The sequence below is a fragment of the Lissotriton helveticus genome, chromosome 10, assembly GCF_964261635.1.
Source record: "Lissotriton helveticus chromosome 10, aLisHel1.1, whole genome shotgun sequence".
In the NCBI taxonomy this organism is placed as follows: Eukaryota; Metazoa; Chordata; class Amphibia; order Caudata; family Salamandridae; genus Lissotriton; species Lissotriton helveticus.
Window position 1 is genome coordinate 34,452,122 of NC_136071.1, and position 16,371 is coordinate 34,468,492.

The 16,371-nt window shown below is 45.7% G+C and overlaps 1 protein-coding gene across 4 annotated transcripts in view; it reads right to left on the reverse strand.

Moving 5' to 3' along the window:
• Nucleotides 1-851: 851 nt before the first annotated feature.
• The window catches only part of LOC144785825 (rho guanine nucleotide exchange factor 3-like), a 326,449-nt gene continuing 310,929 nt past the window's right edge, over nucleotides 852-16,371 (reverse strand). For all 4 annotated transcript variants that reach the window (XM_078664669.1, XM_078664668.1, XM_078664671.1 and 1 more), the window contains one exon: nucleotides 852-3,445. In XM_078664669.1, the coding sequence (XP_078520795.1) occupies nucleotides 3,216-3,445 (230 nt within the window). In that variant the 3' untranslated portion in view covers nucleotides 852-3,215. The remainder of the gene's footprint in view (nucleotides 3,446-16,371) is intronic.

Sequence of the window (16,371 nt, forward strand, 5' to 3'; positions counted from 1 at the left end):
AATACTTGGGGAAATCCTTGGCTCTCTTCTCCACAGGCAGGGGTGCAGAGGTGTCGGGTTTTCATCACCAGGAGCTGTTGTGGTAAAGGGTGCCTGCAAACAGAGACTGCAGGTGGAATTGAGAAGTCCACAGAGGGCAAGTCCAAGGTGGCCCTAGTCTCTGGAGGATCGAGGGACCACAGTGGCACCGTTGGTCCAATTCACCTCAGGCTAGGTGCCTCGGGTGCGGAGGTGCTTTCAGGTGTTGAGTTTTGGCAATCCGGAGTCCTCACAGGACGCTTGGAGGTGCCTGCAGGTTGCAGGGAAGCAGCTCTGCTCAATGAATAAACTGAGCCAACAACTGGGAGAACTATAAGGAAAACAATGAAACATAGTGGAGCTGTGAAAAGACATCAGGTTAGGCCTGTCTCCTGTCACCAAAAATGCAGTTGTCATCAAAAACAGCCCAATGGACCCTTCCCAGAAAGTGGAAAAACAAACTGAAAGACAGACCCAGCAATGCATGCTGGGAAGGCAGCCACCCTTCGGGACTTCTCAACAGGTTCCTTTTTTGAAGTGGTAAAACAGCCAAATGGGTTCAAATAATATTATTTTTTTAACCATAAAATGCAAGAAATTAATAGTGTTCTGGGGATCCTACACATATACAGAGATTGCTTTTTGTGGATATCAGACAGAATTTCAGAGAATGGTTTCTGTAATACACATCTGAGAAGAACCGGTTTCCAAGTTTGTTATATATGTATATATATATATATATATATATATATATATATATATATATATATATATATATATATATATATATATATATATTGACATTTTTCAATAAAAAGAAAAGTTACAAAAACTAAATTCAACATATTTATTTTTCACAATGTGCAAAACTTTAAGGAAATGTCTAAGTCACAGTGTAAAAAAAACAATATCCAAACGGCGCAATGATCTGTCTGCCATTGCGGCAGCCATGATAATCAGAAGAAATTAACTACCCTTTGTTTTTGGTTGTGAAACAACTTTCTAATAAATTGTAAAAGATTCCAGGTCAGCTCACCAGATTTTTGCATTCATCTTATCAGGCATAACAATACAGGAAGCATACTATGCCAAACACAAGTATACAAGACTCTTTGGCACAAAACACCGGTCACACCAACTTCTGGGATTAATGGGTGCTTTAATAAGCAATTGTGGCAAGATTCCTCAGGGTGAAAACTAAATGTGGTCTCTCATTTTAAAGTTTCTTCCCTCCACCCCAAACAATCTTTACTTCCGCCCATTCCAGAACAGATGAAAGTTGAAGCTCTTGACAAAGGACACTGAGGCGGCCATCTTAGCGTCATCATGTGCAACACATCACGGTGACTTGCAAGAGTGGTAAGTTATCACAAATCATGGACATGTGGCCTCTTCAATTCTGTGGGAATCCTTGTAGCATCTATGTGAGGTTTCACCTTCTTAGGCAATTGCAACATTGTAGGGGTTTAAAAGTCACCCTGCTGTATGGAACAAGACACCACTTAGAAGCTGGCAAGTAAATAATCTGGAAAAAATGTCAGCATTGAAAAAGTGGAGACACTTACATGGAACAGAGGAGGGAACACCAGACAGTGTGTATGTGGAGGTAGACTAAATGTGAACTGTAGAAGGCCCATACTGATGTACATACGTCAGATGGCAGAATGCTGCGGCCGTTTCACAAAAAAGTCCCAATTTTTCGGTTGAGGGGTGGGCAGAAGGAAGAAGTCAGATGGGAGGGGGGGTTCTACCAAAATGGTCATCAATGCACAAAAAGAGATCAGACCCATTCTGCAGTTTGTTTTTTTACCCAGGTACACAGGGAAAAGCATGCCTGAGTGAGAGAAGGCTGAGCAGGCACCTACAGGGTATTCCTCAAAATCTATGTATCAGGACCATATAGGGTAGCCTAGACAGACCCTCACTTCTGTAAATTACATCCCATCTATAAGTGCTCATTTATGGACACCATGTGAGAGAAAGGAGCTAAAATATGTCCATTTCAACAATCTCTCACTAGGCATCAAAACTGCAATGTCCAATCTTTCGGTCCCGGTATCTCGCAAAATGGCCTTTCACTCAGACCAATATTACGCTGCTGTGGTACCAGGTTTATACCAGGACACTAGGGTTCTATTGTAGAGCAGCCACACTTTAGGAACAGGAAAGGCCATACGATTGACTAGAATTGCCTGATGGTTCGCTCTTTCGCTCTACAAAGAGAACACAAAAATTTGGAGCATGCTAGACCACTCGAGTTCATAAAGCTCAACATTAATAGGGAAACAGATCTAGCAAACATACAAATAAAAGCAATGTAGCTGACAGAAGAAACAGTCTATAAAATCAATGGAACGTAACCCAATGAGAACCTCTATATAACAGTAATGCGCAGGATCCCCAAGAACTAATCTCCAGGCGCTGCTGTCCAACTTAAGTATGCAAGCAATGGAAGCTATACTGCCTTCATCTTCAAACACTTTCCATTCGTACTCCTCCAAAACTTTCCTCGTTACCACAAATTAGGCTTCTGCCAGCAAAAACTTCACTTTGAGAGGAACAAAAAGTGCTGTGAACTCAAACATGTGAAAAGAGAACAATTGAACTGGTCAGTGGCAATTGTGAGGTCACAGACCTTGGCAATCCCAGGGCTGACAATTACATCTACATATGGGCAGGAGTAGGCAACAGAGTGATTGCTACACACTTTTGGCATGCTCACTGTTAGTCTGACTAACCAGAATGCATGGAACCAAACCAATATCTTTAACCAGAAAGATAAAGTTGGTTCTTGAGACAGTAACCAGCACACCACTAAATATTCACATGTGTAATCCGTTTGGTTGACTAGCACATTGTATTATGAACTTCCACTTTACCCCTAAAATGGCCCCATCTTCCTAAAGTTCAAAGGCCTGCCCAGAACCAAGAGGTGGCAGAACACATACAGATGGGAAGCTAGTAAAGCAGTTTAGGAAAAAAAGACATCAATATTTAAGAAGATTCCTTGTAATGCAGGCAACTGAGAGAAAATAAATAAAGGTGTTTCAAAAAGTTCTTTATCAGTCAGTAGCCAGAGGAATAATGCCTTTGTTTAACTCGGCATTTCAACAAAGGCTGGTCTTTGAACGTGGCTATCTAGCCCCACCAGAAGCCATCAGTGCAAGAGAATGTTTGATTTCCACTCCAGTAGAATGCTAGTCGTCATCCATTTCAATGTCCGAGGCTTTATCACTGGTCTGCAGGCTCAGATCCGTCATATCCAACAGTGGCCCTTCCGACTCGCTAAAGCTTCGATCTCGGTAACCAATGATGGCATGGCGGAGGCAGGTCATCCACTGCTGTTTGTTGAAGGAGTCATTGGCCTGCAGCGTGTGTGATTGGCCCCGCGTTCGATCTCTGAAGCAGACTCGGAAGAAGTTCTTAGCTAGAGAAGAAAAAGGGCAAAAAGCTGTTGAACCCAATAGGTCTTATTTCTACATTAACATCAATTCAATATTCCCAAGTATGTACAAAAAACTTTATGAATAAACCAATTCATATTATATTTGGAATTTCCAGAAGGGTAGCATGCTTCTTGCTCCACCTTGAGGTATGGGGGAGGGGTAAAGTTTACGTGGTGGCTCAAACAGACTTTTTTTTAGCAGGACTGCAAATCAGTGTCATATTATGGCAGATTTCAAGTACCCACCAACAAAATATGAGAAGACTGCAAGATTTGCTCGTGAAAACGCAAAACTTTTCTTTTTATATTTGTACGGTTCCAGGTATCCATGTAGGTGAGTGCTATCTACCCATATAAAAGTACTGTCTAGATCACGCATCTTCATTTTTGTCATTCGACGACTGGATATTCCGAGGTACACTTTCGCGGGATCATGAAAGTCTGGAAGTGGTGGGGTTCTTCTTTCTGCTCTACTTTCATCAGGTCTTCCTTACACCACACTTCATCCGCAGGCCTCTTTACAACCCTTCTGGGTAGCCAACTCTTCCTGTCTGCCCTTTGGCTTCCTTTGCCCTCAAACTATTAAAGTATCATCTATTACTTGTATTGCAAAGATATTCTGCTGCTCTCAGCTAATTTACTTCTTCACCACCGATCTTACCATCCTTCTTTTAGTCTCCTGGTTTTAAAGATTACAGCTGACTCGCCACTATTGTGCTCCATTTCATTACTTCCTTTTGTCTCAAAAATAGTTGATTGTCTAGCTAAATGAGACTTACAACCAGTTTTGAACCCCAGCGCCCTCCTATATCTCTGTTGACTCCACTGCCTGGACCCTCCTTCAGCACGGTTGCTCCCCCACGCTCCAGCCTGGTATCGTTTCATCTCCTAGCGCTGCATTGTCTCAGATAACCTTTCATTGTACAGCGCTACACGATCGCTTCATAGCGCTGCACTGCTGAGATTAACTTAACTATTTAATTAATTGTGCTGCTCTGTGTATCTGACTCATTTAATCAGCGCCGCACTGTCGCTCTTATTTAATTTGTAACGCGACGTCGCTGAGGCAGTTACTTTGCATTTAAACTTTATTCAGCTGCTACTGCGTGTAAGGCTCTCGCCTTTGACCCTCCATTTTGCGTTGTTGTTGTTGTTGCCGCCGCCCCTCCTCCCGCCACCGCCTCCCAGCTGCTGACCCTCCCACCCACGATTAGAACCCTTCCTCGCTCCCGAGACCACTGTGACCGCCTGGACCCTCCTTCAGCACGGTTGCTCCCCCACGCTCCAGCCTGGTATCGTTTCATCTCCTAGCGCTGCATTGTCTCAGATAACCTTTCATTGTACAGCGCTACACGATCGCTTCATAGCGCTGCACTGCTGAGATTAACTTAACTATTTAATTAATTGTGCTGCTCTGTGTATCTGACTCATTTAATCAGCGCCGCACTGTCGCTCTTATTTAATTTGTAACGCGACGTCGCTGAGGCAGTTACTTTGCATTTAAACTTTATTCAGCTGCTACTGCGTGTAAGGCTCTCGCCTTTGACCCTCCATTTTGCGTTGTTGTTGTTGTTGCCGCCGCCCCTCCTCCCGCCACCGCCTCCCAGCTGCTGACCCTCCCACCCACGATTAGAACCCTTCCTCGCTCCCGAGACCACTGTGACCGCCTGGACCCTCCTTCAGCACGGTTGCTCCCCCACGCTCCAGCCTGGTATCGTTTCATCTCCTAGCGCTGCATTGTCTCAGATAACCTTTCATTGTACAGCGCTACACGATCGCTTCATAGCGCTGCACTGCTGAGATTAACTTAACTATTTAATTAATTGTGCTGCTCTGTGTATCTGACTCATTTAATCAGCGCCGCACTGTCGCTCTTATTTAATTTGTAACGCGACGTCGCTGAGGCAGTTACTTTGCATTTAAACTTTATTCAGCTGCTACTGCGTGTAAGGCTCTCGCCTTTGACCCTCCATTTTGCGTTGTTGTTGTTGTTGCCGCCGCCCCTCCTCCCGCCACCGCCTCCCAGCTGCTGACCCTCCCACCCACGATTAGAACCCTTCCTCGCTCCCGAGACCACTGTGACCGCCTGGACCCTCCTTCAGCACGGTTGCTCCCCCACGCTCCAGCCTGGTATCGTTTCATCTCCTAGCGCTGCATTGTCTCAGATAACCTTTCATTGTACAGCGCTACACGATCGCTTCATAGCGCTGCACTGCTGAGATTAACTTAACTATTTAATTAATTGTGCTGCTCTGTGTATCTGACTCATTTAATCAGCGCCGCACTGTCGCTCTTATTTAATTTGTAACGCGACGTCGCTGAGGCAGTTACTTTGCATTTAAACTTTATTCAGCTGCTACTGCGTGTAAGGCTCTCGCCTTTGACCCTCCATTTTGCGTTGTTGTTGTTGTTGCCGCCGCCCCTCCTCCCGCCACCGCCTCCCAGCTGCTGACCCTCCCACGCTCCGCCCCCTCCACCATCCATTTATGGCCAATGGTCCCACGCGCAGCGTCCACGCGCTTCGGCCACGCCGAAGGTGCGCCAAAGGTAAGCCCGTCTACGCCCGTCCGCGCCTGGACCGCGCCTAGCGCCAGACCCCCTGCCCCTCGCGCTGCCCAGCCCTCCCGCACTACCTACGATGCCGCCACCCTCCTAGCCCTTAACCCCGGTCGCGCCCCCAACTGCGTCCAAGCCGCTCCTGGACGCACCCATGGACCGTTCTCCTGCCTCTCCTGCAAATATAACGGCACCGACAACATCTCCGCTACGACCAAAACACAGATTCCCCACCCCAACCACCTAGAATGCATCCTTCTCAACACCCGCTCGGTCCACAGGCACGCCATTGACCTTTGGAACCTACTAGACACCATCTCTCCTGACGTCGCCTTCCTAACGGAAACATGGATGAACGCTTCCTCCGCCCCTGACATCGCCATCGCTATCCCTGACGACTATAAGATCACACGCAAGGACCGCACCGACCATACAGGAGGTGGAATCGCTATCGTCCATAAGAAATCAATCCGCATCTCAACCAGCTCTGACGCCAACCTCGCTAACTCCGAACACCTTCACTTCCAGATCCACATCGACCCCAAGACCACACTCAGAGGCACCCTCCTCTACAGACCACCAGGACCCCGCGCAAAATTCAGTGAAGACATCACGGACTTCATCACCCCACACGCGCTCCCCTCCAAAGACTACATCCTTCTGGGAGACCTCAACTTCCACCTTGAAAAGATCAACGACCGCAACACCGCCGCCCTCTTGGACAACCTAGCCAACCTCGGACTTAAACAACTGGTCACTTCCCCCACCCACATCGCAGGTCACACACTCGACCCCATCTTCACCTCCAGCAATCATGTCTCCTTCAGCCACACTACAGATCTCCTCTGGACTGACCACAGCTGCGTTCACTTCACCTACAACAAGCCGAAACCCATCATCCACCTCCAACCAACTCTACAAAGAAACTGGAACAAAATCACCACGGAGCAGATCTCCACATCGCTCCTTCATACCTCCCCAGCCCCCTCTTCTAACGCCAACGAAGCCGCCTCCAACCTCACCCTTTGGTTATCCAACACCGCCGACACCTTAGCACCACTGAAAAAACGTCAACACAAACTTGGCATCAAGAAGGCCTCATGGTTCAACGATGACCTCAAGAAGTCCAAGAAACTGTGCCGCTCCCTTGAAAAGGCCTGGAAAAAAGACCCATCCACCAGCAACAAGGACGCCTTCAAAAGCGCCATCCGTACTCACCACCAACTGATCCGAAAAGCCAAGAAAACAGCATTCAAGGATCGACTTGACAACAACGCCCACAACAGCAAGGAACTTTTCAACATCGTCAAGGAATTTTCCAACCCCTCGGCCAACTCCAACGACGTCACCCCCTCTCAAACCCTCTGCGACTCCCTAGCCTCTTTTTTCCACAACAAGATTGCTGACATCCACAACAGCTTTGACATCCAACCCGGAAGCCAACCCACCCTACCATCAGCTGACCATCTTCCCCCCGTTAACACCCTTAACGCCTGGAACCCAATCTCCACTGAGGACACCATCCGCCTGATGAATTCCATCCACTCTGGGTCCCCCACAGACCCATGCCCTCACCACATCTTCAACAAAGCAGACTCCGTCATAGCTCCGCACCTCCGAGACGTCATCAACTGCTCCTTCAACTCCGCTACCTTCCCAGAAGACTGGAAACACGCTGAACTCACCGCCCTTCTGAAAAAACCAACAGCGGACCCCACCGAACTCAAAAACTACCGCCCCATCTCGCTTCTTCCATTCCCGGCCAAAGTCATCGAGAAAGCTGTCAACAACCAGCTCGCCGCATTCCTCGAAACCAACAAATCCCTCGACTCCTCACAGTCCGGCTTCCGAGCAAAACACAGCACTGAGACCGCCCTCATCGCAGCAACAGACGACATTCGAAGTCTACTGGACAATGGAGACACAGTCGCCCTCATCCTCCTCGACCTCTCTGCAGCATTCGACACAGTCTGTCATAACACCCTCTTACAACGCCTCAGAAACATCGGAATCCAAGGAAAGGCAATGGAATGGATCACCTCGTTCCTCACCGGAAGAACCCAGAGAGTCCGCCTCCCACCATTCAAATCCGAGGCCTCTGAAATCATCTGCGGCGTACCACAAGGATCCTCACTCAGTCCCACCCTCTTCAACATATACATGAGCCCCCTCGCGGCCATCGCACGCCAACACAACCTCAACATCATCTCTTATGCGGATGACACTCAACTGATCCTTTCTCTCACCAATGACCCCAGCACCGCCAAGACTAACCTACACGAAGGAATGAAAGAAGTCGCCGAATGGATGAAACAAAGCCGTCTGAAACTGAACTCAGACAAAACAGAAGTCCTCATCTTAGGTAAATCCCCCTCTGCATGGGACGACTCCTGGTGGCCGGAAGCCCTCGGAAAGGCACCCATCCCGACAGACCACGCACGGAACCTTGGCGTCATCCTAGATTCTTCACTCTCAATGAACAGACAAGTCAGCGCCGTATCCTCTTCCTGCTTTAACATTCTTCGCATGCTCAGAAAAACATTTCGCTGGATCCCCACCGAAACAAGGAAAACAGTCACCCACGCTCTAGTCACGAGCCGACTGGACTACGGAAACACCCTCTACGCAGGTACCACCACTAAACTCCAGAAGAAACTACAACGAATCCAAAACGCCTCAGCCAGGCTCATATTAGACATCCCACGCTACGAACACATCTCTGGTCACCTTAAAGACCTCCACTGGCTACCCGTCAATAAGAGGATTACTTTCCGACTGCTTACCCACGCACACAAATCACTCTACGACATAGGACCAGACTGCCTCAACTCTCGACTGTCCTTCTACACCCCCTCCCGCCAACTTCGCTCTTCCAACCAAGCCTTCGCCACTGTACCTCGCATCAACAAGACCACCATGGGAGGCAGATCCTTCTCATACCTGGCTGCCAAAACATGGAACTCACTCCCCGCTTACCTTCGCCTCACCCAGAATCACCTAGCGTTCAGAAAGCAGCTTAAAACGTGGATTTTTGACAAATAATCCCCCTCCCCTTCCTAAGCGCCTTGAAACCCTCTGGGTATGTAGTGCGCTATATAAATTTTATGACTTGACTTGACTTGACTGAGAGTTTTAATTCACGTCTCCAACTTTGTCACTTCCATGTCTCCCACCCACTACCCTTCTTCCATCTTCATTCTTCTCTATCCCTCAACAGCCTTGGATTTGGCACTATGGAATATTCCCCCAACCTTGCTAGCTGCCCCTTTCACTGATCTCAGCAGTATGAAGCTACAATTAACTGGATCACCCTCTACCATAAAGAGTGCTCGTATGGGTCCTAGTATTCACCCAATTTCAATTCAAGACTCTGTACTTTCTCAAACCCTAAACAGTAATTCACTTCCCAGCATACACAGCCTGAGTATCACTGCCTGATGGACTAACTCCTGCATTCCATGCAAGCGGAAGCCTGTGATATAACATTCAGAGCAAAATGCACCTTCACGTCTTACCTCCACCACCACAACATTGGGCAGGTTTCCAGAACTTAACATTCACAAAATCCTCCTTTTCACACTGCTGCTAAATCACTCCATAACACCCTAGTGATGACTAACAGCATCTTTATTGGTCCCAAACGCTACTACTTGGTCATCCCCACGGAGTTCCACCCTGAAACTTTCCTTTCAATTTTACTCTTGCGGGCCACTTCCAAGTATCTCCATGTCCAGGTCAGCAGGCTCACTGCCAAACAGCAGCCACTAAACAACTTGCTCATAAAAAGCAATCTACGATGGGTCCCCTACCCATCCCAGTTGTTCTAAGTAGCTAACCACTGAAATGAAATTCGGGGCCTTTCGCTCTACTTCTGAGCACTTAGTGACCATTTCTAAAGTGCTGTGTGCTTCTTCAAGGCTCTAGTTATTCTATCAGATGAGCCACCTTTCTTAAAATGTGGTCTCCTTTGAAACAGATGCTAGATGTTCTGCCAGCTTTTAAATCTGGCTTTAATACCCCTCCTTACTGAATCTATATCTACATTTAACAGGTATATAAGAAAGGATACATGGGTAAATGCTTGGGGCAGTCAATGCTAAGGCTTGCTTAGAAATGTGTACGTTCATTAATCTTCCTTGCATTTTTTGCCTCATGTCCTTCAGTCGTACGTCACCATGTCCGATTTCCTCCTGGCCCTACCCCTCCCAAACAATTTCGATTTTCCTGCACTTTTTTTAGTTGCTATGTAAAGTGTTTCTAGCCAAAATGCTATATTGGCATCAATAAATGAATAAACAAGTATGTCCAACATCTACTTTACACAAATTCTCAAACTTTTGTACTTTTGTCTCTGTTGCTTAATGACGCATAGATTTTAAAGTTGGTGAATTGAAGCATTTTGGAAAACATGGATTTTCAGCCTTCTACTGCAAGGTACCAGAGTGGGTCCATTTAAAGTGACTGGGTGCGGTTTGCGGAATGAAACGCATAAAAGTCATGGTTTCTAAACAGAGCACAGGACTGAGCGGATTATCCAAAAAGATGTTGGTTGGGGGGGGGGGGGGGATTTTAAATGCAGTTATAGACAGCTTTAGCTATATGTCAAATTCACACCCGAACAAAAAGAAAACGGAGAGCAGGATTCAGGGTGGGCCCGACTGCGGATGAGTCTATTAATGGCAGCTCACCCTCTGAATGGCTAGCCGTAGGGTCAGTTTGGTGCCTTCATTGCAATGTGCACTGTGTGTAACACATAGCTCAGCTGCTAATGGATGGCCTTTTGCTGGTAACTGGAATTGTGAAGGACAACAACTGTTCGCACAATCAGAGCTATTTTTATGGTTATGCATGAAAGCCGCATGACGTCAAGGCGTGTGGCACCTGGACATCCTTGTACCACATGTCAAGTTGCTTTCTTATCCTAAACACCCAAGCAGGAGTGCCAGAGTTACATTGTGGAAAAACAACAGTTGATGGACAGAATGCAGAACAATGTCATACATTCACCCCAGTACAGAGATCTGGGCCTAAATCCATAGTTTTTCTGCTCACCACACCACCCCAATTCAGACATGGCCATATGCAAATATGGCCATCTGCTGTACGGCAGACATGTTTTGTCTAAAGGCTTGGCATCCCATATTCGGTCAACCTGTAAACTTGGGGGCATCCTGGGCCTGCTCAGTTTTCACTTCAAATCAGCAGAAGAGTAAAGCCGTAAAGAATACCAAACACCTCTCTTACAGTGTTGTGTATTTCTATAGGTTCTGAATCAGTCCCCCTATTCCTGACCCTATTCTGGTTAAACTAACTATCAAGTTAACTAACAGTCAGCCCATGAGGCAAGAAAACCCCCATGATGCAGATACCGTTATCTGACGCAGTCACACTCCGGCACAGGAACGTGTTATCTGATTAGGTCATAACGCTTGAGATCTAATTAGACAAGCGACATTCCTCCAGCCCCTGATAAGGCATACGACGTTCTCATAACAAATCAAACCTATGACAACCTGGAAAATCCGTGCGGCCATTGTTTTGATTTCACAGAGAACTTTAGTAAAGAATGTGCTAACGAGCAAGTCGTATGACATCTTTATTGACGTATCTATGTCCATCCTTACGTCAATCTCGGCACCTTTAAGGTATAAATATTGCCGACCTTGCCCTATGCAAACACACGCGTGGTGACAAGACGGAGCAGCCATACTTGCCGAAGCTGAGAGCAGAAGCAGACCCCGCTGGCAGCAGCCCCGCCTTCCTGACGCGCTGAGAGAAGCGCTGCTATCTCAAGCCGAGAGACCCAGCACCGGCGCTTCTGGGCAGCCCTCGCAGGCAGCCTGGAATATCGAGAGCAGAGAAAGAGATACCATTCCTCATTCATCCTAACTTCCAGGTACAGAACTGAATAACCCCTCACAGAGAATTCTTTAGTTATTCACTTGGCAAAAACAAACTTAACTTAAACTGTAACTTTCTATTCCCGCCCACGCATTAGACTTAGGTCAGGTACACGGGGTAGGCGTATTTAGAAACACCAGTTGAGTACGTTTAGTCAAATGTATATGTGTATGTAAATATATTTTAATCATTTTAAACATCATATGGCTCAGAAACCATATCAATGTTTTTACAGTATTATTTTATACTATTGCTTTTAATGTATGCACTTTACTTAACTATAAGTATTGCAATAATATCGATCCATTTCTCTTGTACGAGAAAAGAGACTGATCAATAAATAACACCTTTTTATTGAACACGCCCGTCTCTTCCTTTTCTCTACATTCTGATGAGACTAAGAGTGCACGTACTGACTGAGTAAAATAATTGCCTTGTGCTCACACGACTCTCGAGATTGACTCTTGATTAGGGGAGAGCAAAGTTGTCATGTTCTATGGTTGTCAGAAACTAAATCCCTTCTTGTCTAATCAGGGAAGTTAATCCTTCCTTGAACATTCGAGAAAGTTTCTAGCGAACTCTGAGCTTAGCTGGCAAACCCAAAAATTAAGTCTAGTATCGACAGTAGTAGACCTAGTTAACGTCTGGCCTAGGCCTTTACTGCTGTAGGTACTATTCCAATGCGCAGAGCCTATTGGGAAAATAGGAGCTACACTACAACAGTCACATATCAAACTATTTTTAAGTTTAAAAATGCAATATTAATTATGGTATACTTTGGGACCTTAATTATGAATCTAAACCCATGAAAAATATAATTGTTTCAAACGTGCCGTATCATTTTAAGAGACAACACACTTCTACTGCTTCAACTAAGGTTGGTCATAGATATTCTATTAGCAAAGTAAATTCAGGAGAAAATAGTTACTTTTCAGTCTTGGAGTAACATGCTTGAAGATGTCCCGTTCATCAAGCTGAAAACCCTGAGTAATAAATGTTCGATAGCAGTGCACCTGTACACAAAAACAGTGGATAATCCATAGACAACATATAACCTATACATCTCATTATATGACGTTACAGCTGGCCATATCACAGGGATAGACGCTCGTCTATTCCCATAAGGGGCTTGAACTGCTCGATATTGCTAACTTGTCAGCTTGTGGACATGAAGACTGATCTTTTTTTCAAAACATTCAGTGAAAAAACAAACGTTGAAGTGGAAGTATAGGAATATCTTGTAATTAAAAACATGCGGTTTTAAAACCCCCCCCCAAAAATGTAAATTCATCAGTTATACGTAATTGACAGAAGTATAATGTGCACTGCCATAGATTTGAGATGCCGTCAGTGTTGTATTATGTGAGGTCATAAGTGGTGCCAGTTATACTTATGCCTGAATAAAGCTTACAATTCAGTAGACGGAAAGTGGGAATGGAGGCTCACCTTGTGCAAATAAACTGCGCAACACTGTTTGTGCCACTGCTGTTTCCACCTTAGACTTTATCTCAATGCAGTAATGTTTAGCAAATATGTGTGCTTACTTGCTTGCCCCAGCATCACATATGTACTTAACTTGACACCATATTAGAGCTAATGTAGCTGCATTTCCTCTTGTAGAATGGACTAGGATGTTGCCATTTACACAGTGGCAATACATGAGATGCACTCAAATAAATCCGAGACCAATTTATAAAAATAATATTTTGGTTTATTTATTTACCAAGACCACAAAACTATCATAGGAGCAAATAAGTTTTAAAATAAAAATATTTTTCAGTTTCAAAAGTGGACACTGCAATTTTCAGTCATTGCAATGTTACCCTATGGGAGGAAAACAATAATGAGGTTTTGTAGGTAAGTACACAACTTCCAGTTCCTGTCTTCGGGGTGTAGGGTCAGCAGAGGGCAGGGTTCAGGTAAGCACCACCAGCGGCACAGGGGCGGCCGGGTGCAGAGGACAAATCTGGAGTTAGGGCCCAATGTTAACCAATGGAGACTGGGGTGCTCGAAGACATGCTGCTCGCAGGTAGGTAAAGTGGCTGCTGGGTTCAAGCTTCTGAGGTTTAGGAAAGCCAGGGGTGTTCTGGGGCATGAGACAGCACCAAACGTACACCAGCAGCGGCACAGGGTGCACCCAATTTCCTCATGTTGGCACATAGCGGTGCGATCCAGAACTTGTGTTTAGCAATACCATGAAGTTGTTGAAATTGGGACATTGAGAATCTGCATAGGTAGACACCAAGAAAAGAGGTTCTTGTGTTTCCAAGTAGTTGCCGAGTTCCAAAGCCTCTTCGTGAAATTAATTTGAAAACATAATTTCTGTGAGGCAGACACCGGCAAACTAAATGTGTATGAAGCTCTTAATAATGTATAAAATTGCCCATGTCACGAGGAAGGCATATTTTAGTTCCAGTACAGGACTTATTTCAGGAGACACTAAATCATTCCACTGGATCCTTTGGCGGCAGAGGACAGCCATCATTTTGAGAAATCTGGATACTGATATTAATATCTATATTGACATCTTCACCTCTTATCTAGTCTACTGAACTAATGACATCATCAGAGTCTTCTAGCTTTGGCTACTTGAAGCATAGGGGATACCAGCAGAGGCAGAGACGGAGTCACAGGGAGAGACACGGTAGGTAGCACACGAGACAGAGGTGGAGAACAATCGGTATGTGGAAGGTTCATAACAACAACTGTAAGCATCTAAGTTGGAAACAGCGTTGAACCTGGTCCCGAGCGCTCTAATAAAAAGTCTGAAAGTCCAAGGTTCAGAAATCTGTTATAAATTTAAATGATCATGCTTTGCAATCCTGTGAAAATTCCCAGTGGCATATTCACCATAGGTTCATGCAGTGTATCAAACTGCCTATCGACTCGATTATGAAGCGGATTAGCTAATGTGTGACAGTTGTATTACTCATCATTGTGAGTCAAAAGCAACATTTTTAATGTTGAAGTCTCTGGGAGTTGATGCCGCTTTGCTCCCTATAACTGGTTTATGTTCATATTCTTATTCTGTGAAGAACTTCTCCATGTTAGAACAAGGCTGCATCTCTTGGAGGCTTCTCAAATCTTCATTCTCCACCCCAGAGGATGAATATTGTAAAATCCTCTCTAGGGGATACGAGGATACTGGATATACTAGTAACAAATGTAGAAGAACAGTTGATGTAATTGGAGAAATGTAGCGAACAGGCATGATTGTTATAACTAATGGGGAAAGTCGTTAATGGTGCCAAGGTAGATGAGGGCGTTGTCGAAGCAACTGACTATGGAGTAGATGGAATTGTTAACTTTGAAACTGGCATACTCATTGATGAGGCAACACACCAGGCCATTGCTGGATGTGCTGGTAGTGCTGGTATAGGGAGCACTGGAACAGGGAGATGACTTAACTTGGATGACTTGACTTTCGCCTACGGAAACCATACTGACACCAAGCCTCTGGCCTCCAGAACTAGAGTGGACAGAACCCGTGGATTTCACGGACTGTCCTGGAAGTAACAAAGCTGTTGTCAGTTTGGAACGAATATGCTACTTACCAGTATGCATCTGTTCTTGGCATGTAGGGCTGCTGACATTCATATCTATTGCATAGATTGCCGCCTAGTGTTGGGTACGGATGATTGCACATTGTTGTCCTGGAAGAGTCTTCGAAGTATCACGAGATAGGTGGCTCCTCCCCTGGACTACAGAGCGCATGGGCATCGACTCTATCCCCAGATTGTTTTTAGCTATTGTGGCAAAGATGGAGTGTAACACCGTGAGTGATGACCATGTTAAGAGTAAGTGTAAGCGCTGCAGCCGCTACAGTCGCCGGGGAGGAGGGCGGGCGATATGAATGTCAGCAGCCCTACATGCCAAGAACAGATGCATACTGGTAAGTAGCATATTCGGTTCGAGGCATGTGGGCTGCTGAATTCATATCTATTGCATAGAATATATAGCAGTCCCTCCATTAGCGGTGGCCGCCTGTGCCAGCTGCAGCAGTTTGAAAAAGTGTTTTTAGAACAGCCTGCCCTACAGCTGCCTGCTGTTTGGAGTGCACATCTACACAGTAGTGTTTTGTAAATGTGTGTGGTGTAGACCATGTGGCTGCTCTACAAATGTCCTCTAAAGGAATATTTCCAAGGAAAGCCATGGAGGCCCCCAACTTGCGGGTGGAGTGCGCCCTTGGGGGGATTGTTAAAGTGCGCTTTGCTTTTTGATAGCAAATTTGAATACACTTAACGATCCACCTGGCTATACCTGCTTTGGAAATGGGGTTGCCTTTGTGTTGTGCGGAAAAGGCAACAATGAGTTGTGTCGTCTTTCTAAAATCTTTGGTCCTATCAATGTAATACAGTAAAGCCCTTTTGACGTCAAGAGTGTGAAGCATTCTCTCCGCCACCGTCTCAGGATTTTGGAAGAACACAGGCAGTTCAATAGTCTGATTGATA